Source organism: Rhododendron vialii, chromosome 3a (assembly GCF_030253575.1).
Source record: "Rhododendron vialii isolate Sample 1 chromosome 3a, ASM3025357v1".
NCBI classification, from domain to species: Eukaryota; Viridiplantae; Streptophyta; class Magnoliopsida; order Ericales; family Ericaceae; genus Rhododendron; species Rhododendron vialii.
Window position 1 is genome coordinate 34,368,271 of NC_080559.1, and position 24,621 is coordinate 34,392,891.

Here is a 24,621-nt window from a genome sequence, read left to right on the forward strand (position 1 = left end):
TTGTCCCCCATCAACAAAGTCTCTCCTTTGTAGCTAACCTCTTCCAGCAAGCTAACCATAAAATGAACGACCACCTTGAAACACTTTTGGAAAACCGCACCATTGAAGCCACTGAACTATCCCTCCTCTGTGCCTAAGAGCCTCCTAAGTGTGCTTGCTTGGTATTGTATTGGCCAGTAGGGAAATAACCCATATAACTTCATCTTCCCTGGCCTTTCGAGGTCGAATTGAACTAGGAATTGAATTATGAATCTGTTGAATCAAGGAGGATCTTGGTCTTGGCCAATTCCATTCTCCATCCTGATAGTAAAGAGTTGATTGGTCAGGTTGCTTCGATTGTCGATTGCTTGGCATATCTGGAACTCTCAGAATGATTTTATTTTTAGGGGGGTTATTATAAATCCTTTGGACACCATGGGCAGAGCTTGGGCTGCCCATATGGAGTTTCTTAATTTCTTGGTGAATCCTTCTGTCCCTATGGCTAACCTTAGCGAAGGGCCTGAAAACTCTTCTTGGAAGGATCCGAACTTTATAATTCTCTCAAAATCAAATGTGATGTTGCTATGGAGAAAGATGTATTTGCGGGGATGGTGGCGATAGTGGTGAGGAACCATGAGGGGAAGCTGATGGATGGATTAACCAAGCAGGTGAAGTTTGCCTCAAGTTTTTCAAGGGGGAGGCTTTGGCAATCAGGCAAACGTGTTTACTTGTTAAAGCAATGGGGATCAATCATGCGGTGATAGAATTGGATAACAAACAGGCGATTATGCTTAGCATTTTTGAATCAGTTCCACCATGGGAAGTAGCAGCTATAATTATGGATATCAGAGATTTAGCTCAAGAGCAGGGGATTTCTTTCGACTTGGTTAGAAGATCGGCGAATCGAGTGGTGCATGAGGTGGCCTCCATGGCAAAGACGGGCAAGCTTCCTCTTGACTGACTGGAGGGCTAACTAATCCTCCTTGTTCAGCTCCTTGTCTTTTTTAAGATTTGATAGTTTTTTTGTGGCCTTGAAGACATGATTGCGTTGGGTCGAGACCCGACCCGAACCACACCTCTACGCACACAAAACAAGCATACGCACACACCCGAGAGATTGAGAGAAAAAATTTCACTATGTATAAATCAATATACAAAGCTAACTAAAAAACTCTCGGAGAACCACAACTGGTTCCACTCCGGGAAGCCACAACCGCCCCCGCACTCTCCTCCCTCTCTCCCTCACGTTGTGTACTCCCACTCCGGCGGCACTCTCCGGGGAGCCACAACCGGCTCCCCCACCGCACACCACGCTCACATGTCTCTCTCTCTCAATACATACAAGAGAAAAACAAAAACAGTTGGTGAAGGAGCGATCCCCTGTGGTTGACACCACACACATGGGAGAAAACCCAACAGATTGGCGGATCCAAAAAAAAACCGTGTATTGAGGTAAACTAATGTATACGCTCTCTCACAAAAGCAAACTTTTAATGCTAGTCTAGGCTTAGTTGTTTTTTGATTCATGTCCTCCTTTTTGAGAATGTCAATTCAACAAAGACGTCGAAGGGTTGCACATGCCTCCGGAGATAGACTTATTCACGGAGCCGCTACAAACAAGCTACTATCGGAGTTGTGTGATTTCAACAATTCGTTTCGGCTTTGGACGGTCCAGATTTAAATGAAACTTTTTCAGGGTCTTCGAAAAAATTTCATTAAAATCCGAATTGTCCAAAACACACTAGAGGCTTGAGTTTTACCGATGTATATAAACAACTATTCACAGAAAGCTGGGCGATTATTTTTTCTCATACCTCCGAACTATTATTTTCTAATCTATGCATTTCCTATTTCCAAAGTTTAAAAAAAAAAAAAAAAACATAAATAAATACTCCTATTTGGGCTCACAGCGGAACCCAAGATTTGTGGGTACCACTTAATAACGGTTAATCTAACCACACAAAATACACTCCCAAAAATACCCAGTTCAATCGGAGCCACAAACTGCAAACTTCGTGTCAAACCCAACTCCTTATGCTTCTTCGACTCCTCTCTCTCTCTCTCTCTCGCACACACGCACACAAATAATCTGCCCAACCCATAACAGAAATCAAACGTAACACGCCACATTTCCATCCCCCAGGATTCTTCTTCTTCTTCAGACAAAGAAACACAGAAAAAGTATGGCGAAATTCACAGTCAGAGCAGACCACAACTTGTTTTGCCAATCACACTACAACCCATGTCAGAGCTCTATCTTCAACACTTCTGTCAGCCGCCGTCACTTCCACGTTTTCCCCTCAAGACCTCGCTTGAAATTCGTAGTCCCTTGTAGTATCAAAGAGAAGGAAAACGTTAAAGATAGCGAGAAAGTCACAGTACCGGTACTGAAAGGGATTCGGGTCGATGAATTGGGAGACGAAATTAGTTCTGAGAAAGTGGGTTTTAATTGGACTTGGCCGCCGTGGAAGAATCTTCCTCAAAGATACAAAATTATTGGTACAACGTCACTGGCTTTTGTTATTTGTAACATGGACAAGGTAAAGTTTATATTTTTATCTGTTATGCATTTGTTAATTTTGGACTTTTGGGGGTGTCACTTGTCTATGTCTAGTTTCTTTGCATTGCCAAGTGGATGTTGGGTTGCAGCTAAAATTATGGTAAAACGATAATTACTGAAAAGAACAAGGAACTTCTTGAAAATCAGCTTTTTAAAGTTATTTTTGGAGAAGTTCTGCCAAAGGTATAGCTTTCAGGAGAGAAGAAAAAGGCGTTAGATAATTCAGTTAAGCTTCATAAACACTCTAGATGGCTACTGCATTTTGGTGCTTACAAAAGAAATTTCGGGTCCGTCTCTCGTTTAAATTGGTCAAAGGAGCTAACTTGGCCTATAAAGATGTCAAGGGTACCAATGTACGAAAGAAAATAAGAGAATATAGTTGGTTTTGGTTAACGAAAAAGCGAAGAGTAATGTTAATGACAGCATTGATTGCTGAATTATGGGTGATTGCGATTGGATAAAAGAAAAGAGTAACATAACTAATTGGTTGTTGGGTTGATTATTATTGTTGTTGTTATTATTTGGATTGAGTTAATAAGGATGTATGTTTCCTTCGGTAGGTGAACTTGAGCATTGCGATAATTCCCATGTCCCATCAATATGGGTGGAATTCATCGGTGGCTGGACTAGTACAGTCGTCTTTCTTTTGGGGTTACGCATTAAGTCAATTGCCTGGAGGATGGCTTGCGAAGACATTTGGTGGGAGGTTAGTTCTGCATTGTCCACGATATCTGTAGTTTGATTGCAGTTCTTGAATTTCTAGCTTGGCTACTTTGTTTTTCGCTTGCCAGCTGATATAGAGGAACTTTCTCAAGTTCTTGGTCATGTTATGAGTTGTAGACGTCATAATAAGAGTGCACAAAGAAGGTGTTGTTGCACATTATCAAGCTGTAGCCCAATGAAGCCCATGGATTCCCACTATTATATTTCTCATATAGGATATGCTAACCTTGATACGTCTATGAAAAGTGTATTGAAATGTGGGAGGTGTACAAGCATTTGTAATTTTTTTGGATTGCATGATTATTTGGTCTGCCGGAACCTCATCCTCTAGGGGTTTAATTTTCGAAGTATGATCCAGACATCACAATTAACCAGTCCCCTCTATTGTTGCAGAAAAGTTCTTGAGATTGGAGTCTTGACCTGGTCACTAGCTACAGCACTTGTTCCTGTTCTTGCTGGATTTATGCCTGGTCTAATTTTGTCAAGGATATTGGTAAAGTTGTAGTTTAAGCCGTTTCCATCAATTTCTGTCATTCTGGTTGAATGCACCATGGCCCTAAGTATTTTTCATAGATATCGAGGTTTGGTTTGTGCTACTGATATTAGCTGTGCATAGACATGTATAGAATGGTTCATTTTGGTCCCACTTTCTTTTAAGTTGCTCACATTACCTCTTAAGGACAAATTTTTTACTTTTTTAGTGTTCTTTGTGGAGATTTGTGATATATTCACAACTGTTTCAGCAGTTCAACCAAGAATTTTGGCACAACTCTTCTTATTCGGTTTACTCTTTTGTTAAACATAGGTTGGAATAGGAGAAGGTGTTTCCCCATCAGCTGCCACCGATCTGATTGCCAGGCATGTTTGACCTTGAAAAGTATTTTTAGAGGCATGTTTTTCTATGAACTGTGTCAACTTATATTTGGCTAAGATCTTGGTTAATATCTGTAATGTGGTTCTAATACTAGATCATTGATTGATTTTTTTGCTTTCCAGTTGTCATAATGTGCTATTCATGAGTTTTTCCTCGAAATTTTTTTTACTGTAATTACAGGTATCTGTAAAACATTCGGCATTAGCCATCTTTGTTTTGGTCCTGATCAATAGCGTTAGTCAAGTATTATTCTGTTCCGTAAATGGTTGCCATGGATTGTATGAAGCACCTGGGTTGATGGTAGGTCTGTTTCCAGCGTTCTATCTGAAAATGTACTAAGATGTTTCTTGCAGAATGTAGGTGGAAATGAATTTTTAACTACAATAATGCCACCGTAATTGGTTTATTCAACAGAATCAACACTAATATATGTTCAAATCACAAAGCGGCGTAAATTGAGAAGTATGTAGTCAAATTTTGCCCAAATGATGCTTACTCCTTTCTTGATCATTTTGATGGTTGGTGACATTATTGGAATTAAATCTGAGGAATAATGGACGAGTTACTTGTGCTTCCATGCTTTCGAAGTTTCAGGAGTATTTTAAGTTTGTAACGCAATTAATGTCTATAAAGTAAACATGTTTTCAACAATATGTTTCGGGAGTATGGATGGAAGTTTAGTCAAACTTGAATGTTCTATATCCCTTTGTGATCAGAATCAGCAAAAACATACACATTATAATAACTTTAGATAACAGAGTTTGGGCCTTTTCAGCCGTCAAATATATGGTTTGTGATTATTGTGATTATTGTCATATTATTGTATATTGTGCTGCTAATGCCACCAAAGTTGTAGAATGCTGTAGGTAATTGTTTTCTTCTTTGATTTTAGAAAGTTTTTCCTAGTAAGTTTCCATGATTCTCAACGGTTCATGGTAGTTGTTCAAATGCTTTGCAGTTGAGGGAAGAGTTTTTGAAAATATTTTTTCATTTCAGACTTTTTTTGGAACGAGATTTTCTTATAAATTCCACTAAATGCTCTAACGCTCATAACTCTGATGGCCTTTTATTTGTTTGCATTTTACTCAAATGCCAGCAGCATTGTTTTCTTGCTCTCTGTAGTTTCGTTCATTCTTTCATTACCATGCATTCTGTTGGCATTTATGACATTTAGCTTTGTATGCAGGGCAATACCATTGGAAGAGCGCTCACGAGCGGTTTCATTTGTTTTTGGTGGTTTAAGTGTCGGAAGCGTCTTAGGGTATGTTTCCACCAGAATTTATTGAGCATATTTATCCATGCATTACTTCAGTGCGTTCATGCTCAATCACAATGTTTAAGCAAGGAACACTAATCCCAAGGAGGTCTTCCTGTTCTAACTGGAAAATTGATCTTCGAGTTGAATGCTTCAACACCAATTTTCGACTTTGCACTTTTACCACCTCTGTGGGAATTGAGGATTGGTGCAAAAGGCCCTTCACGTTAAGGATTCATATGAATTGTCAATACTGGTTGTTCCTATTTGCTGCGGAATTTCCCTGAGAAAATGATTACTAAAATGCCAAATTTCTTGCTTTAACTGATGTTATCCTTGTATTAATATCCCGTGCAAAAATTACCTTCTGGGTCTCTGTGGGAATATCAAGAAGCTGTGCTCTTACTTTGATTGTAGATTCTTAATTCCAGGTTTACCAAATTATAGGTATTCTTCTTTTCTACTATTTGTTAGCCATTGCCTATTTTTAACTTGGAGAAATTTTGCAGGCTTCTTTTGGCTCCTCCCCTTATCCAGAATTTTGGTTGGGGATCTGTATTCTACCTATTCGGCCTTTTCGGAATAACCTGGTGAGTGGCTGTTACTAGAACTTTTTCTGATGGTACATTATTTTTCTTCATATGAATGTTTACTCAGTTATAAAAGAATAATAGCACTCAATGAAATGATAGGCCATTGCTCCTTCCATTTATTTGGATGTAATCTGAAAGCTGCTAGAAATTTATATTCGAGACTAATTGAGATTTCAATTGGCGATATGAAGGTTTGACTGATTTGTGACTTTCCACTCGTCTCATTGGCCCAAATTCTTGCAGGTTTTCAGGATTTCAGTTTCTTACAGTTGAAGGACCTCTCTATGGTGCGTCAACTTTTTCATGTAAGTAATCAAAATTTTCATTCCTTTTTTTTTTACACTACACATTTCTTTATTGTTGTGCAAAACTGCTCATTTTATCACAAGCAACGAGTTGGCTACTGATCTAGAGCCTAGAGGTTCATTCAATATCATGGAGTAGGAGATTTTCATCATGATCAATAATCTAACTCTATGGATTCAGACACTCATTGTCCCTTTTTTGGCTTCAACTTCCTTTTCTTATATTACATCATGCTCTGCTGGAACTTCTGATGGCATCTAACTACTACAACAACAACAACAACATAACATAACCCATCTAATCCCCAATCATTGGGGGTATGGGCGGGGGATGATTGGAGACAGACCTAACCTTTGGCAATATATGCACAGAATGACTGCTCTCAGAATACCACTGAAACAGTGGCCCCCCTAACCTCCAAGAACCGAGGAGCTACAGGGACGTTTTGTTGTAGAACCATGCCCCCAAATCAAAGCCAAATGGCATCAGAGAGGGCAGGCCTAGAGACCCAAATCAATTTATGGCATCTAACTACTAGCCTCTCAAATAACTCACACTTTTTGCCTGATTGCTCTTTTCAAGTACAGAAAGTATCCCCTCCTCACCTTGCTTTTCTGTAAAAGTCTTTTGCATTCTCTACATTTCAATTGTAGAAACATCTTTAGTTATGTTAATAACAAGTTACATGTGTTACTGGTAGGAAGAGCATTTTATAATATCATTGTGAAACTTTCCTTATGTTTTAATTTTATGATGTATCAACCTAAACGTTGTGGCGTTGCCAATCCGCTCAAAAATGCATCTGGTTTTATTAATACAAAAGTGGTGCTTCGCTTACGTTCTTGAACCATGAACAAGCTTCCCACAGGATTGGGAATCAAGTTATATGCTTTGTGTCCCCTCTACCATGGACCAAAGAGGTTATACTGCTATGTATGAAGTTTTCCTGGTGTTCTAACAGAGGAACTTTAAGGCTAAGATTGATATTTCAAAGCGGGACTACCTTTTGCTAGAGATCCTCTCCCGTAGCCATAAATGTAACTTTTGATATCTTCACAGGGTCCCAAACCGTATCTGGGAAGAAATCACGGAATCCTTCTTTAGAAGAGTTGGGTGATTCAATCAAGGTATGCTGCAAGTTTTTCTTCCCGTTTTTTTCCTGATACCTATTCTACATCTTATATTCTGGATGATTATGTGAGAAATGTGTGAAATTGTATATGTTAACTGAATGATGTAAACCAAAAAATTTTAAATTTGGATGAATGCTCAATTTGGTGGATAGTGTACGTATTGTTGCTCATTGCCTGCTGGTTTAAGCTTTGGGGACAATTGGTTATCATGGTATCCCAGATTTGCTTTCTAGGAGGTCTTGTGCTCTTCTAGTCTATTTGTTTCCATTTGTTCCCAATTACATTTTGTTTCTATCTCTGTGTGTTCTAGATGGGATTGTGCATGAGTGAAGGTGTTCAATAGCTTGATACAAATTGTTGGCTGTTGGGCTGTTGCCTTTTTCCCTTTTCTATCAGAATCATGTGGTTATTTGTTTTTAATGCCACCACGAGTGCGTCTGTGCTAGTGGGCAGTTCAAGAAACCTACTTTGATGCAATTTTCGTTTGTTGGGCCTCTCACTTTTTTTACTAGCTTCTTGTTTTTGGTTTATTTAAGGATGTTCCATGGAAGGCATTTTTCAAAAGCGAAGCTGTTAGGGCGATGATATATGCTCATTTTTGTGGCAGTTGGGGTCACTATACTTGTCTGTCTTGGCTGCCTACTTATTTCAGGTACCTTTGTAACTAGCAGCTATTTCCACCTTCCAAATCTTTGAGTGCATAGTATGAACGTATTATTGCCAATTTAATGAAGCCTTTGCATAACAAAAAACAAAACAATTAATGCCATTTATTATATTCTCATGAGAGAGAGAGAGAGAGAGAGAGAGAGATCAGCAGGGGTATTTCCATGGTTAGTCATGGTTTGAAAATCCTCTGCAATAAAGAATGAAATGAACCATCAGCGCATAAGTTTCCATGAAGGAGTTTCATTACTAGATCCGATGAAGAGCTAGGCATGGCATTCTGCTGTCCTCTTCAACTACGACTCTATGAGGACCTCAGAAAGCGACTCTTATTGAATCTCTCTTAAATGTATCAAGTACCCATATTGGACACTCGGCGCTTGAGTGAGAAGGGGATACGTGTGTAATAGGCCAAACATCATACGTAGAAATTCACGTTATCATGTAACTACATATAATTTTCAATAATGTGCCCTTTTCCTATGACACATCTTCTTCGACACCTGCATATGCACCTGCACGAGAAGCACTATTTTTGGAAGTGTTTGGTGATCTCCCCAAGAACATGCTGTCCAATGGTAGTACGAACCTAAAGATTCCAGAAGAGGGCATTAAGAACCTAAGTTGTGATGAGGACCACTCTGTTGAAAAAGGCCAATATTTCACCTACGGATGTACAGAGTTCAGTTTAATGTTTCTGATGCATTATCTAAAACTTAAGTTATTTTGCATGTACACACAAAAAATTCGGGTTTAGGGTTTCTTCATCCTGGTTTCAGTTTACAACATTAAGTGTTTGCGTCGGATATATGTAAGTGTTTTTTTTTACATGTGTATTGCAAGAAGCTTAGTATCCCATTTCTATTTCTCGCAGTGAGGAGCTGAGCCTTAATTTGACGGAAGCTGCATGGGTATGTCTATTATGCATTAATATCCATGGTTTTCTGTTCCTATACCGCATTATCTAATCTCCAGTAGATAAAATAAGTTCTCCATGGCTCAAGGTTCAGCATGAAGAAGATTTTCTTATAGATGTCTCACTTTAATAAGATCAACACATTTTGGGCACAAGAGAACAAGTTTTTGATGTTGAAAAGAAGGGAGTTTTTGATATAAACATTTTGATTTTTTAATACAAGTGCAAGCATGTTGCGCATATTTTTCTTAACAACTAATCTATTGTGTTTTCTTACTTTGTCTATTTCAGGTTTCTGTGCTACCTCCATTAGCTTCTATTTTTGTTACCAGCATCGCATCGCAATTCGCCGACAATTTAATTAGCAATGGAGTTGAAACCACTACGGTAGGGAGAATCTGCCTATTTTCTTCACTTTTCAGATGCCACAAGGAAGAGGGGGGGAAATGTAGGAGTTATACAAATTTACCAATACTTTCTGTCATTTACAGAAACATGACTTTTCCTGTAGATTTCAAATTAGCAATGCATTAACTATTATTACCTATGAGCTGTGTAATGTTAAGATTATCAGTCCATGCAAAGTGTGCGTAGTCTTCAGTTTATAGAAAACAAGTGGACAATCCGAAACTGAGGTCCTTTGGTTGACGCGTGTAATGCTGAATGTCCATTTAAATCACAATTGATGGCCATCTAGGATACTAATTACTGAGATATTTCACTACCGACAAACTTAATGGTTGCATCTCTTTCCTAATTTGATATTAATTTTTCATTAGAAAATTTCGAACTTTGAATGTGTCACCTGAATTATAAGATTTGATTAAAAGTAGTACCCTGATTTTTTGACATCATCCTTTTCCTCGTTGCTTCTATAGAAAGTTCATGGAACTGCCTGAAGTGTCATGCATTGGCTTACACACACACACACACACACACCCTACATAAGATGAACATGGATATAAACTGCAACTTAAATCTGGTTTTTCAATTTATCTTTTCGGCAGTTGATGCCTTACTTTTGTACATGCAGGTGCGGAAGATTTGCCAAACAATTTCCTTTCTGTCTCCGGCAACTTGCATGATTCTCGCATCTTTGGATTTAGGATTGCCGCCTTGGGAAGTGGTGGCGATCCTTACAGGTGGTTTGGCACTCTCAAGCTTTGCCTTATCAGGTACCGAACAAATTGAAAAATTTGCTGTATACGGAGTGCTAAATAACTCGTAGTATTTCTGTGTCTCAAGACTATCAATCTCATGGATTGTAATGCAGGATTGTATTGTACCCATCAAGATATATCACCCGAATACGCTAGCATACTTTTGGTACGTAACCATACATACTCCAAAACATTGTATCATGTTCTAGTACTGATTGTTTGCGCATCTTGAAAATTTTTGTGGTCCCTATTGCTTCATATGTTGTAAGATTATCAAGTCAGGGTATTGTTGAGAAGAAGCTAGAGGAAGAGATAGATTAGTGAAATATGTGTCATAAGCTGTTGGTCAAAAGCCTTGAGATAGGTTCGTGAAATATGCATAATAGGCTGTGGGTCAAAAGCCTTTGTATACCATAAATCCAGTATAACCTGCAGAGTGGTCAGAAGATGCCAACCCCTATTGGTTTGCATGGAAACAATTGCAAAATATGAACAATGGCTCCTATATCCACCTATTTTCTTTAGAATTGAATAATTCATCTATTTTCCCTAAAATGTTACGTGCATTTCTTTTGGTTTCTGTAATGAGTAGGCTTTCAGACATTTATTCTTGTGTGAAAACTGGATAATATGACTTTCTCTCTTAAATTTTCCCACTCAGGGTATCACCAATACAGTTGGGGCTGTACCTGGTATAGTTGGTGTTGCTCTTACCGGTTATCTTCTTGATTCAACTCATTCATGGAGTGTAAGTTCCCTCTTGTACTGCCTCTTTAGGCTGCCTGGGTTCCTTTCCTTCCACAAACACTGTATGAATCAGGTATCCATAATCTCCGAGTTCTTACTGATTGTGACTTTTGTTTTCGTGTAGATGTCACTTTTTGCACCATCAATCTTCTTCTACCTTACCGGTACAATTGTATGGTTGGCTTTTGCAAGCAGTAAACCTCAAAGCTTTTTGGAGGGCGATTGACTTCTATACCAAGCTTTTGATTAATTACCTGGAATGAACCATCAAATCACAAGAAATTTCGCCAAGACTAACAATACTAACGTGATATCTCACAACAATGAGCAGATGGTTAACCTCATCACAAACCCTGATATTTTTTCCTTTTCTGGTGTATACGTAGTAAATCAAAGTTTTATTTAACCATTGCTAACTGTGACATTACGTTGTATATCCTGTCTAGTTGTTCTTGGTTAGCCATCAAACACCAAGAGATTTACATGTAAAACACTGGATTAGAGTCCACATTGTACTTTATGTTCCCTTGAAATTCTGAAAATTTTACTATCGAGAAAGCACTTTGCTGCTTGAAATAATTTTGCTGTTAAGTATGATGTCCATTGTCATCATGGCTATGCTTGCCACTGGGATGATGAGGGTTCATCAACCTGGACCTCGTAGTCATAATCCTTCATCACTGATACTTTGAACAAGGCGTGCTCCTCAAAGAAAATGTAGTAAAAAAACAACCGCAAGCATGTAGTCGCAATCCTTCACCACCGGTACTTCACACAAGGCATGCTCCTCAGAGAAAATAAAGAACTGCTAGCGTGTCCATTAAGAATCGGAGGTTACAACAACATCCCATGATATTCTATACTTATTGACCGATCACTCTATGAAACCAGTTTCAGATCCATTTATACCTACCAACCTACTTACAAGCAGGGAGACCAACATCTGGTATTTGAGCAAAAACAATGGAGAAAGGAGCAACGGTTATGGGGTCCGACGAATTTACAGTTACAGCCTCCAATGGAGGTATGTCCCCATATGAATTTAGACCTAAAATTTTCCCATTTAGCAACATAATCTGGCTGTGCAAATCCCCATCTTTTGCTGTTAAATGGTATTCCTCCCTTTCCATTTCGCCTATCTCGTTTTCTCCTGGTAGAAGAATAATATTTTTACCATTACTATGAATCTTTCTTTTCTGTTGCACTGTAAAGGAACCATGGAAGGCTACTTTAGCTTGAACTGTAGTTGCATTGTCGAGGTTGATCAATAACAATGTAATTCCTTGCTGCAAAGTAAAGATGTTAATTAAGATCCTACCAAGGGCAATGTTTTACCGAATATTGATGAAAGTTTTGAATTTAACATACGGAATTCTTGGCACAATGAGCGTATGCACGTATCTTCTTTGTCCCAGAAAAGCTTGTTGATAGAACATTTCTTCCCATCAAGCGGTTCCAGAGAAGTGCACTGCGGCGAAGAAAGTAGAATATCAAGAAAAGTTCAACAGGAAATGGCAGTGAAATATGAGTGACCATGGTATTCTTCTGTTTTACTTACTATTCACTTCTGTAGTTTTGTTTTCCCTTTTTTTTTTTTTTGTGTTATAAGAAACGAAAACGAAACAAGGCCACAAACAGTCTGCGTTTCATTTTGAGCAACTACAATTTTCGAGAATTCTGAAAAATCTAATTTTTCTCCACACATAGAACCAGAGCGCAATTCCGCCCGGATTTTCTGCAGAAACGAAGGACAGAAAACGAAGATGATCCAGAACATGAAAATCATGAAGTTATCAAGCGAAAGAGAATGCAACTGCCAACAACGCTACAAAACATAACTTTTTGGGTCTATCAAATGTAAAAACTTCAAAATTGAATAACCTGTAATAGTCTGGATTTGGCACAAACGTAGTAGCATTGAGTAGACCATAATTTCCGCCAATCAACGACTGTCTGCAGTATGTTTTCGTATCGAAAGTTGATGCCATGCCAAGCTGATCCAAATACCTGTTTGTTTTGTGCGATACTCTTATCTCTCATACAGAAAGCATCCAAAGGAAACAAAAGAATTTCATCACAAGAGCCCTTTTGCTTTTAGTTTTCACTTGAACCAATATTGCCCAATCAGATTTGATTTTTGAAAAATATCTTAAACCATCCCATAAAAAATACGCTGAAAACCTAAAAGGTGGAATCACACACCGTGTTATTTTGAATGGAAATTGTAAGCTAATCTGCAAATAAGTGGAAACATACTGGGCAGCTATATTACCAGAAACTGAACACAAATGCATTGGTAACAAGATTGCGACCGCTGTTGTAAGCCCCTCCTGACTCACCCACCCATGCGGTTGCTGAGGTTGTGGAACTCCTTAGAGTGCTTTGGAGTTCGCTAAATGTATTGGCCTCGCGATCAAGATTGGATGGATCAAGAATCTTATCAACAAGATGTTCATCAACTCCTATCAATGACACCTATAAGTACACCCATGTAAAACCTAGTCGATGAAACTAGCCTGTTTAGTAATGTTCTCGTTTTCATTTTTATAAAAAACTAGAAACTTGGGCAGAGAACTATTTCCCAGAACCATTTTGGCAATGTTTTTATGAAAACAACCACTTTCCGGGAAACATTAAAAAGAGTCTTCCAAATTTACAAGTACTATTTTTGTAAAAAAAAAAAAATGAAAATGATATAAGAAACCAGTGAGTGTTATCAAAGTTTTCATTGTCTTTGTGCCTCAAAAGACGAAAAACAGAAATGGGAAACAAGTACCAAACAGAAACAGAACTCAAAACAGCTCATATTCACTCTGTAAAATTGAAGTACCTGGGCCAAGATTATATATGTGATGAGTAACAACGTCTACTGATTTTGATGTCTTAGCCATGAATTCTTTGAACCATTTTACATCAAAGAAGCCTCCTGGTGCTATGGTTAATGGCTTAGGTTGTTGATTACTGTAAACCTTTTGCACCAAGTTTTGCAGAGCAATCGTGTCGGAGGCATATTGATCTGCTGAAACTCTAACCCCGACTCCATTCCCACTTAATTCATTTCCTGGAAAGCAGATAGATATCAAACAAGTGGTGTGAAACTGCAAATATAGAGGCCCTGAGTTATTCAAAACTGTGTAGCACGTGACACACAAGTTTGACTTGCGGATATTTGGTTAGTGCGTAAGATAGGTTCTTCCATATTATGCAGAAAAGGTACTTCTAGTTGATAAGTTGCTTTTTTCCATCTACATTCTACGTGTAATCATTTTAAGTAGATAACACAAGCAGGTAGGAATGAATTGCATTCTTAACACAAATAAGCATGTAGGAATGAATAGGATTCTTACCAAGCTCCCACCCATACATTGAGTAACCCTTTCCGACAGTGTAACGCATAAGAGATTCAGCATTTGTGGAGTCCCAAGTTCCTACTGCAGAACCATCAGATCGTATGGTTCTTCCGGTTAGAGCATTTAATCCAAATATAACTAGAGCCCTGGATGCAGGAAATCCTTCATTGAACAAGACAAAATTGATGAAAACAATTAAATGTGCTGGGAATTCATAATTACCCGGTTCTCTTAAAGAAGGTATTGAGTTCATCCCATCTGGACAAGGGGAGACACCCCTTCGTGAAACCGAATAACTCTGAGGTGCTTTTAGAAAACGGAATGCAGGGTTGCTTATGATCTTCATAGATGACCTTGTCTTGCAAAGTGCCGCCCAATCTAATCTTCAGTGGCGAAAATGCTGCAGCATTATTTACAAGAAAGGAGCTCTCAGGCTACATGTAGGGTTAGATACACCATGTGAGAATATCACTTTGATATGAAATGAAAATGCTGCCATTAATGGAGCAATTGGAGGTATCTGAACAAATGGAGCAATCGGAGGTATCTGAACAAATCCAAACCTTTTACCGCACTTAAAAGTATTTTGTTGTTGAGATCCTGCAGAAAAGAATGACAAAACAAATTTCAGAAATTGTTGTGTTCGGTTTTCTTAGTAGTCCACTCTCATTAGAACGTAACCTCATAAAGTGAAATAGAGCATGTTTTATCCGCAAACGTCTGAAAACAACAGCTTTCTAGACTAAATTTTCAAGCCAAATCCTAAGAATCCATTTGGATGAGTATGGATATCATATGAAGGGGTTTTGCGTTCCCTTTCGACAAAAATATAAGAGGCTTAGCCGCTTAGCTATAGTTGCCTTGTAAAAATAGAGTAGTAGATGATTCCAAATAGAAGATATGAATTTTTCTTTGGATCATTGAATTACTAATACAATCTTCAACATCAAGGATTCTAATCACCCTTTCAAATTGTTAATTCAAACCGATCATGACAAAAACTGTCAAACTCGGTGTCAAAATCTATATGTAAGCTATTAAATTGAAATTTGAACAACTCCATCGAGTAATGACAAATCCCTCCGCTGAAAATACTCATCTATCCAAACAGACACTAAAAGTATTGGTCCAATTGCATAATAACCTCAAACTCTAATGGACAACTCAAGTAGTTGATCAATTCCTTGTTGGCGTTTAGAGCGGTGTATAGGCTCAGTTTCTGGTCAGCTTTTGGGTTTTTTGTTCTTCACTCTCTTCTACAAATGGGTGGCATCCCTTGATGCCTTTTCAGTGAACAATATACGAAAAAGAGCAAATCTAAAATTCGTTGTACAATCAATAAGCTAATAATCTTAATGCTTTCAGCATACCAACATTTTTCTTCTTTTCTTTTTTTTTTTGATAAGTAGCATACCAACATAACATACTCAGAGAAAGAACTCAAAGATAATAGTTAACCTTGAAAAAAGCAGCAAACACTAAAGAGATGCAATTTCAATAGAATATATGAACATGTGTGTAAGTATACCAGATTGAGCAGAGAAGCATGGTCCCAGCTACAAGTCCCATAATCGCACTTCTCAGGAGGCCACCAATCCAAGGTAGCACAAATGAAATCACTGTCTATCCTTCCAATGGCACTATTCCCATCTATAAAAACAAACCCTTCAACAGTAGCTCCGTTCCTTTCCCCATTCTGAGAATTCGCAGACACGAAGCAGAAAGTAAAGAAGCAAACCAAGATACAAAACCCCTTTACCAAAACTAAAAAACCCATCTTTTGTTTTTTCTTGCAGATGTAAGCCAATTCAAGATCCGTGACTATCCATCTCTTCATATGGAGGATGAAGCCATGAGAGCGTTGGAATTGGTATTAGCACCCAAAAGATGGAAGTTGGGTGGGAAGATGCAATCTTTTGTGACTTTATGAAGAAGCGAGGAAACAAAGCAATATGGTTGTGGATAATGTTAAGATCGGAATGGTGAAAAAGTTGTTGCTAGTGGGCCATTCTACAACCAGAAATGATTCGTGCATAGCAAGCTGTGCACAACAGCTTTTTTCTTCCGCCTCGGATCGCACAAAGATGATCGGAGCCGCTCATTTTGTTCAAAAAACTAAATTCTGAAGTGATTTTGGGTGTTTTGTTAACGCCTCTAACGATATCGAACGAAGCTCATTTTTTACAGAGACCTTAAACGACATATTTTGAACAAAATGAGCGACTCCGATCATCTTTGTGCGATCCGGAGCGAGAGAAAAAGGCTGCTGCACAGCAGTATGTGCACGTAGCACAGCTCTTCTACAACTCTGGAAAAGAGAGAGATTGCTGAATAAGGGGGGAAATGGAGAGTACTGTGGAGTGTGATGGCTTTGACAATTGACGCTACCGACAACTTTTTATTGTTCTCGTTCTCGAGTGTAAAAATAAGCATTTCTTTACTCTTTAAATTGAAGTAAGGTACTAAGTACTAACATGCGAAGCAATCAATAATTCATGTTAATACAATCTCACACTTCACCGGGGTGACTCCAAAATTTTCATTAGCGGTGACAAAAATATAGAATGCGTTAGTGACGAAAATTATTTTCCATATGCATCGGGTAGTGTGTGTGTGAGAGAGAGAGACATAAAAATCCAGAAACCAATATCCATCTTTTATTCATTCTCAATAGCAAAGAAACTTATTTTGCTCCTAAATGCTACCACTCCAGCAACATACTCCTATGAAATAAGACGGCGAAACAAAAGATTCAAGCCTAAAAACTAACACCATTACTGTCACTAGCTTTTTGTTCCATTTTTTCATACCAACACAAAATAGAAGGAAACAAAAAACCTCCCCATGCCATGTTCAATTTCCCCCATGAAGAGATTAGCCATGCACTAGCACGATTATTAATACGTAGGCGGTGGCGGTAGCGGGAGCAGAGGCGACGATTGGTCTTGTCCCATGCAACGGTTCTTAAGCATAGGGGGGAAAAGGGGGTTGAAGGGGAACATCTTGGGCCAACAAGTATCCGTAACAGCCATGAAAGCCTGACAACATTCTGGGCTAATCTGGATCCGGCCACTCCTCGTGGAGGCCGCGACTGCTTCAGCACACCCACGAATGCCTCGGAGGGAGTCCCAACAGGCCATGCCAGGTGCGCCCGGCCCACCAACACCCGGAACGCCCGGGACACCAATACCCGGAATGTCCGGCACACCAATACCCGGAATTCCAGGAGCACCAATACCCGGAATACCTGGAATTCCGGGGGCACCGATACCCGGAATACCCGGAATTCCGGGTATTCCGGGGGTACTGATTCCTCCCCAAGTTTGTGCTAGAGTTGCTGCAACCAACATGGACAAACATGATGCGATCACTGCAAATGAGTATGCCGCAGTGAACCGAGACATTGTTTGGCTCGAAAGAACGAGTTCTGTGACTTGTTTGAAAATTGAGTGGTGGGAGAAAAGAGTAAGGAAATTTGGGAGGTGAGGGGTGTGTATATATAGGGTCGAGAATTGTATGTCCTGTAACGGTTGCTTTCCATTCAAAATCATAGTTATTTCTGGCTTTTATTTCGTTTTTATAGGTTATCTTTTTCATATTGTTGTGGATCAATTGTATTGTAATTGCATACAAAGGTTGGAGTTAATGTGGGCTCTTTTTTTCATCAAGCAGACAATGAAAATCTTTTCAGATTTATTTGTTTTGGTTAATTCAAGGATATATAGAGAGTGAGAGAGAGAGAGAGAGAGAGAGAGAGAGTTATGGTAAGTTCATACGGTGATACGGAGGATTTACAATCATGGAAAATCCTATATTGTAGCTTACTTTTAAATGTTGACCAAAATATGAAAATATAGCACATACGATTTGGTAACATGTAAATCACCTTGGTTAATGTTCTTGTTCCCTATATTCAATTTTTTTAAATTCCGAAAAGAAAATACTATAAAGCTTCAAAAGGAAAATATGATATTTTCTTTTCAAAAAAAAAAAAAAATTAAAGATAGGGAACAAGAACATTAACCACAGTTTGAAGCTTTACGGTATTTTCTTTTCGAAATTCAAAAAAATTGAAGATAGGGAACAAGAACATTAACCACGGTGATTTACAGGTTACCAAATCGTATGTGCCATATTCCCATATTTTGGTCAACCTTTAAATATAAGCTACAATATAGGATTTTCCATGATTGTAAATCCCCATATCACCGTATGAACATACCATAACTCTCTCTCTCTCTCTCTCCCCTGTCATGCCATAATTCTCCGTAGTTAACAATCATGCCATAATTCTCTCTAGTTAACAATACAAATGGAGAATTTAGGGGAGGCTTTGCTTTGATAACAATAGGAGGGGAAATTTCTTAAAACTTGAATCTTTGAAGAAAATATCGTACTTTAATTCTAACATCACAAGGAGCAATTTTGAAAAGCTCCTCAAATGATATAGTCCTCCTTTAAAATCCTTGAATTAACCAAAACAAATAAATTTGAAAAGATTTTCATTGTCCGCTTGGTAAAAAAAAAAGCCCACGTTAACTCCAACCTTTATATGCAATTACAATACAATTGATCCACAACAATAAGAAAAAGATAACCTATAAAAACGAAATAAAAGCAAGAAATAACTATGATTTTGAATGGAAAGCAACCGTTACAGGACATACAATTCTCGACCCTACCAAGGGATGTCAATCAGATCCGCCCCGCCCCGAATTGGGTGGGTTTTTCAACTCATTTTGCGGGTATAAGGTCGGGGTTAAAATTCCAAAACCTGACCGGATTCAAGATGGAAGTACCCCGCTCCGAAATTATCCACCCTAACATATATTTATATATATAATTATACTTTTATCATAATTTAATTATCATTATACTTAAAATTTAATTTTTACCCTAATATTATTATCATTATACTATTCTTAACTTTATATTTTCACCATTATACTAAACTACCACTTTTTTTTATTAACTATTTTCTTTTATTTTGCTTTTAGATTACCAAATTTTTTTAATTTCTTACGGTGCAGGGTGGGTAAACCCGTTCCCCAATCAGGGCGGGAACGGGGATACCCAAAGAATACCCAATTGGGTTCGGGCCCCGTAATAATTTTCGGGTCGGGGTCAGGTACGCAAAAAAACCGCCCCACACCGTTGCCATTCCTACCGGTTCATACCATCTTCGTTTTCGCCGGACTTTTCTGCTTCCTGAGAAAGTGTGTTCAGAAAACATTCTCAAAACAGTTTTCACTTCGAGTACGAAACAGAAGACAAAAAACCTACTCTGTTTCAACTAATTTTTCTGAATGCAGAGATTAAGAGACGAACAAAAGAGTCTCTTTCACTCTATTCTGTAACATTAATACCCCCAAAATTTCTCTTGTTGGGTGTGGGGATGAAGATTCATAGGATCCCCACACCCTACCAAAGAATGGAATGCAGTCACTCTTCTTTAGTTCCTACAGAGAACTCCCAGAAGCCTCAGAATTTCAGAGCGCTAAAAAATGCAGAGCTTATATTCATTTTAGCCTATCAGAAACAAACTGGAGGGTTACAATAACTACAGCATGAAGAAACAACTATCTGATTGAATCTGAAAGTTCATAATATAAAGCTCAAAGTTGTAGCCCAACGCTATTAGTTGATGACCAATAAGCTGAAGCTACAAAGTAATGCCCTTTTGGATAATCAACTTTTTTCATTTTGGGACACGGCAAAAGCTGCACCAAACACGCGCACTGATTTGCGAGTTTAAGCCGATCCAAACAAATAGCTCGTGTTAGGCTACAAACAAGCACCCACTAAAACTTGCTCCATAGAGAAGAGGTACTCATTGAGCACCGCCAAAAACTATCAAACAGCCCTTCCAAAATACAAGTGCAGATAATAGCATCCCTTCAGCGAAAACTGACAACAAAACATGGCCCTGAATTTCCTTCCTTGGCATAAAAGTAAAACAACTTCACATAGAATCCACGCGTTAAATGAAAATCCAGACACGAATAGAGTTCCATAAATACCATAACAACCCTCATGTGAAACTAATAAACAGCAGGGAGTCAAATGTTCTACTCTACTAAGACAGACAAGCTAAACCTTCTAACTCATACCAGAGTTGCACCCAACAAAAGAAGAGAGGGACGGAAAAAAAACTAACCAAATACCTACGGTGATTTTCACTTTTTCTTTTTAGCTGGTGGTTGATCCTCTTCGTCTTCATCTTCCTCCTCTTCTTCGTCTTCCTCATCGCCCTCGTCATCCTCATCATCATCTTCTTCGTCCTCATCGTCATTTCCCCCATTCCCATTAGCTGGTGGGCCATCCTCTGGATCTCCCTCTTCATCATCGTCGTCGTCCCCACCTTCGTCGCCAGAGAAATCTTCATCACCCGCATCATCAACCTCTTCCTCGTCAACGTCTTCGTCATCCTCTTCATCGTCGTCGTCCGTGTCACTAGCATCTTTGTTTTCAGGACCAGGTTGTTTCCTTCTGTGAAGCTCATCCATGGGAAACCTGCAAATGATATTTCATCAATAAATTTACCTTCCAAATCAGTATGCAGTGGGGGGAAGAGACACCCAAAGAGAAAAATAATCACCTTTTCCCAGTTAACTGTGGCAGCACATTAACATCACTCAGCAGAGTTCCTGTCTGAAACCTCAGCACATGTGAGGATAGAAACAGTACACAAGTGACAAAGCAGTGGATAAGATAATTCAATCTTACACCACCTAATTGAACATTTCCCCACTGTATAGGGTAGGAACAGTGTACAGAGTAAAAAATCAATCCTAAAAGCACAAAAAGACAAGGCAGCACACTGCAAGACAAAGTCTATAGGTTGATGCTGCAAAACCATTTCAAACAAGGTTTATAGAACAATGGAATCCCAAAAAATTTCCATATAAAGGAAAGAGAGGATCGGTGAGAACACAGAGAACTTGAAATGTGAAATATCTAAATCGAAAACGTACATCATCGAGATGTAATAAATTCAGATGCAAAGGCTAAAGATTAAACAAGCGATCAGAGATTCGGAAACTATCTTGCAGATCCAAGCAGGACAATGGACGCAAACGCGAGAAGAGCAGTTAATTAGAAACACTCCCAAGGTGTACAGGAAATAAGTAAATAACTATCACCCATTGTTCGCAAGAAAGGAATGTTATATACCAGGAAAGAAAGAAAGAAAGGGAAATTGTGGACCGGGATTACCCCACTGGATTCCGAAATAGTGGGCCTGGGCACCATTAAAGGAAACCATGAAACCCCACTTCCCGCAATTAGATCCCAAGATCTTCTAACGGTCAGCGGATCTCACCAGACAAATTTTGATAACTTCCTAGCCCAAATTCCTTGTTGTCAGCCAAAAGCCTAAAATCATACTCAACGAATGATATTTATTACACTTCCACATATCAGGAAAACCATCAAATGAAAAGACCGTAGACCACAGAGATTGGAGGAACCGTCACTTCGTATGCCATGGCAGGAAAGAGATGTCGGAGACTGAGATATTTAAACTAAACCAAACTAGAAACCTAGACTAGAAACTTCTGTAACTATTAAGAAAATTTATGTGCAAAAAGAATCCTTTTCTAATTATTAAGAAAAACTAATTCTGAAAACAAAATTGAAGGCCACCTGGTTACAGACACAAGAAGCTTGTACATCAGTCAAAGATTCATAGACAAACCAAATTTGTAAAATAGCCAGGCTTCTGAAGAGAATCCCACACACAAAAAAAAAAAACAGTTTATGCTAACTGAATGGTCGGTGACTCCAAATAACCTCTCAAGTAGATGCCAACGTTGACAAATCACCAAATAAATAGTTGGAGTCCGACTTTTCTTAAGGTTTTAATGTCACAAAGTAGTAGACCACAAAGGGCTTGATGTGTACTACACGAGTATAAAAAGCAAGGAAATAATAGGAGCCAGCCGTAAAAGAACGAATTGAGAAAAAATCCAACACCCAGATCACAAAAAAACTCATGTTTTTGTGGAAACAAAAGGGGGAACATGTAGCGCAAAAGTTGGGACAGTCAAACCAGATTAAAGGGGGGGGGGGGGGGGGGGGGGGGGGTGTGTGGAGGACCTGTAGCTTTATTTTTGCAGCTGAACAGTCTCTTCGAATAACCTCCCAGGGAAAATAAAACCCCTAAATTCTCGTTGACAATCACCAAATTCAAAAATTAATTAACCTAAACAAACGAATAAGTACAAACATCAACTATACATCGTATTTGTAATGTCTAATCGCTGTGTATGTGTGTGCGGGCGCAAACAATTGGGAATGGCGAAAAAAAAAACCTAGAAGTAAAACGCTTGACTTCACAAGAAAAGAGTATACAAGTAAATCCCAGTTCTTCAATTAGCCCTAAGAGCAAGAACAGAGAAAAAATTCGAAAAAGAATCTTGTCTTTTGGCAAACAAAAATCAGAGGGAATATTATACCGCCAGGAGAAAGCAAGCAAGAGATCTCTGAGCAGCCAAAAGGGTCTCCACCACCACAACCTCCACGATAGAGGACACCACCATCCTCTCCAGAGCAACCACGTCAGAGCTCAACTTACCCACCTCCATTCCACCAAATTAAAGCCCAAGCACCCTGTAAAACGTATAGATACAGAGACAGAATATAAGAGTTACTAACAGAGAAAGAATAGAACCGAGGGGAAAGAAAGAAGGAGAGCCAATACTCAGCCAGAGAGAGAGAGAGAGAGAGAGAGAGAGAGAGAGTACAGTAGAGCAGTTTGTGGTTAGGGTTGGTTTTGATGTCGGGACTAACGCGAAAAGGGCTAATAAAGCGGGAAAATTAGGGTTTTTGTATACGTCTGAGGTTTTAGGGTTTTGGTGGGGTGTGAAATTGCGATTTTGTCTTGTTGCGGGGTTGGAGTTAATTCTACTCTAGCTTGGACTTTGACTTTGGATATTGTGTGTTTGATTCAGAAAATCATCTTTACGGAGGTGTTGTATACAAGTATTAATTGTGAGCGATCATAATTGAAAATGAATTTTAATTATTAATTGTGCGAATAGATGATTGAGATTGTGTCGCTCCGTGAATAGTTTGTTCACTGAACCTCCGTGAAAAAGACTATCTCGTTTGGATTACTATGGTATCATTTGCTTGGCTTGGATGTTAAAGTTGTCCAAATTCAAAGACTTTTTGTTCGGGTTTTTTATGGAAACCCGGCTTTGCTCAGTTGTCAGTAATGTTATGTGGAAAATTAAGAAATTCGGGATGCATGCATGTTGGGCCGATCTTGGTTGTCCATGCCGAGCAATAGACAGCTCAGATTGCAATCCGGGGTGCATGCGTGTTGGGCCGATCTTGGCCGTTCATGCCTAACAATGGACAACTCAGGTTGTATCTCAGCTGAACAGCAATAGACGACTTAAACTATTCGGCTGAGATGCAATCTAAGTCGTCCATTGCTCGGTATGGACAGTCGAGATCGGCCCAACACGCATGCTGTCCATGCACCCCCAGTTTGGAAATTAGTTCCCAATAAAAGTAAAGTGAAGTGAAGTAAAGAAACTAAAATTAATTTTTCTGTATGTGTTCTCTTGACAAGAAATCTTGCAGAAAAACAAGAATTCATTCATTTTGACATTTTGGCAAAAATTCATTGTGCAGAAAAGTGTTTCCAAGAGAAAAAGTTAAAACTGTGGATCTTACAACTTTCTTGATAAATAAATACACACAAAATTTAGAAAAAATAATTCCCTCATACTTTCTTATCCTTTAACTGTATAGGACCTTGGCCCGGCATGTGGAAAATTAGAATGTATAGAATTCTTTGTAGCGGGTTGATCCCTTTGTTTTTGGCAATTTCAAAAAAAAAACACACGATGCAGTGAGGACCTGTTTCGCTTAACTTTTTCTAAAAGTTAACATTTTGTTCTTATTTAAAAAGAATTAGCGCTTGTTGAACTTTTTTATTTTTACCCAAGTATTTTGATCAATAACTTTTAAGTTCAAAAAGACAACTCCTTATTTAAAATATTTGGGTAAAAGTACAATTTTTTTACTTTTCCGAGTCGTCTCGTTGAGACAAATCAAAAAATTCAAAAAAAATTGACACAAAACTAAAAATTTAGAAAAAAATTCAAACACGGACAAAAAAAGAAAAAGCTCAAAAAGCCTAGAGAAATTCAACCTGAGCCGTGACTGTCACATGCAACGGACAAGCAATTGTGTAGTTGTCTAAAGAGAAAATTCAACAACTCAATTTTGCGCGATGAATTCAGAAAAAATTATTTCCGATATTTGAGCTGATTTTTCAGATAGTCCTTGGGAAAATATTTTTAGAAAAATAATCGGTTCATATTATTTTTGTGTGACCCGAGATAG

General features: G+C 38.6%; 4 protein-coding genes and 1 pseudogene across 5 annotated transcripts; 1 reads left to right on the forward strand and 4 right to left on the reverse strand.

The window, feature by feature from the left end:
* The first annotated feature begins 2,021 nt into the window (after positions 1-2,021).
* LOC131320279 (probable anion transporter 6, chloroplastic) lies at positions 2,022-11,491 on the forward strand. The gene is made up of 15 exons (XM_058350938.1): positions 2,022-2,519; positions 3,100-3,245; positions 3,656-3,755; positions 4,068-4,120; positions 5,323-5,397; positions 5,901-5,981; positions 6,228-6,289; positions 7,350-7,417; positions 7,960-8,075; positions 8,964-9,000; positions 9,297-9,392; positions 10,039-10,180; positions 10,279-10,331; positions 10,827-10,913; positions 11,037-11,491. Exons 1-15 carry the CDS (start codon positions 2,163-2,165, stop codon positions 11,136-11,138), a joined length of 1,575 nt encoding a protein of 524 aa, XP_058206921.1. The 5' UTR covers positions 2,022-2,162; the 3' UTR covers positions 11,139-11,491.
* LOC131321503 (small nucleolar RNA snoR100) lies at positions 6,732-6,833 on the reverse strand (annotated as a pseudogene).
* Positions 11,492-11,705: 214 nt separating the features above from the next.
* On the reverse strand, positions 11,706-16,224 carry LOC131320278 (heparanase-like protein 3). Of its 2 annotated transcripts, XM_058350937.1 has the most exons (10): positions 15,791-16,224; positions 14,826-14,862; positions 14,485-14,662; positions 14,260-14,408; positions 13,743-13,973; positions 13,185-13,374; positions 12,794-12,919; positions 12,281-12,380; positions 12,130-12,198; positions 11,706-12,090 (listed from the first exon to the last, which is right to left on the reverse strand). In XM_058350937.1, the coding sequence occupies exons 1-10, from the start codon at positions 16,097-16,099 to the stop codon at positions 11,830-11,832; spliced, it is 1,650 nt and encodes a 549-aa protein (XP_058206920.1). In that variant the 5' UTR covers positions 16,100-16,224; the 3' UTR covers positions 11,706-11,829. The 2 variants fall into 2 exon arrangements, with proteins under 2 accessions (XP_058206920.1, XP_058206919.1); XM_058350936.1 differs by having other exon boundaries at positions 11,706-12,198.
* A 673-nt stretch (positions 16,225-16,897) lies between these two features.
* LOC131320285 (uncharacterized) lies at positions 16,898-17,814 on the reverse strand. The gene has a single exon (XM_058350943.1). It carries the CDS (start codon positions 17,811-17,813, stop codon positions 17,160-17,162), a length of 654 nt encoding a protein of 217 aa, XP_058206926.1. The 5' UTR covers position 17,814; the 3' UTR covers positions 16,898-17,159.
* A 2,369-nt stretch (positions 17,815-20,183) lies between these two features.
* On the reverse strand, positions 20,184-23,173 carry LOC131320286 (uncharacterized). The gene is made up of 4 exons (XM_058350945.1): positions 23,007-23,173; positions 22,719-22,872; positions 20,861-20,913; positions 20,184-20,775 (listed from the first exon to the last, which is right to left on the reverse strand). The coding sequence occupies exons 2-4, from the start codon at positions 22,845-22,847 to the stop codon at positions 20,439-20,441; spliced, it is 519 nt and encodes a 172-aa protein (XP_058206928.1). The 5' UTR covers positions 22,848-22,872; positions 23,007-23,173; the 3' UTR covers positions 20,184-20,438.
* Between the last annotated feature and the right edge of the window lie 1,448 nt (positions 23,174-24,621).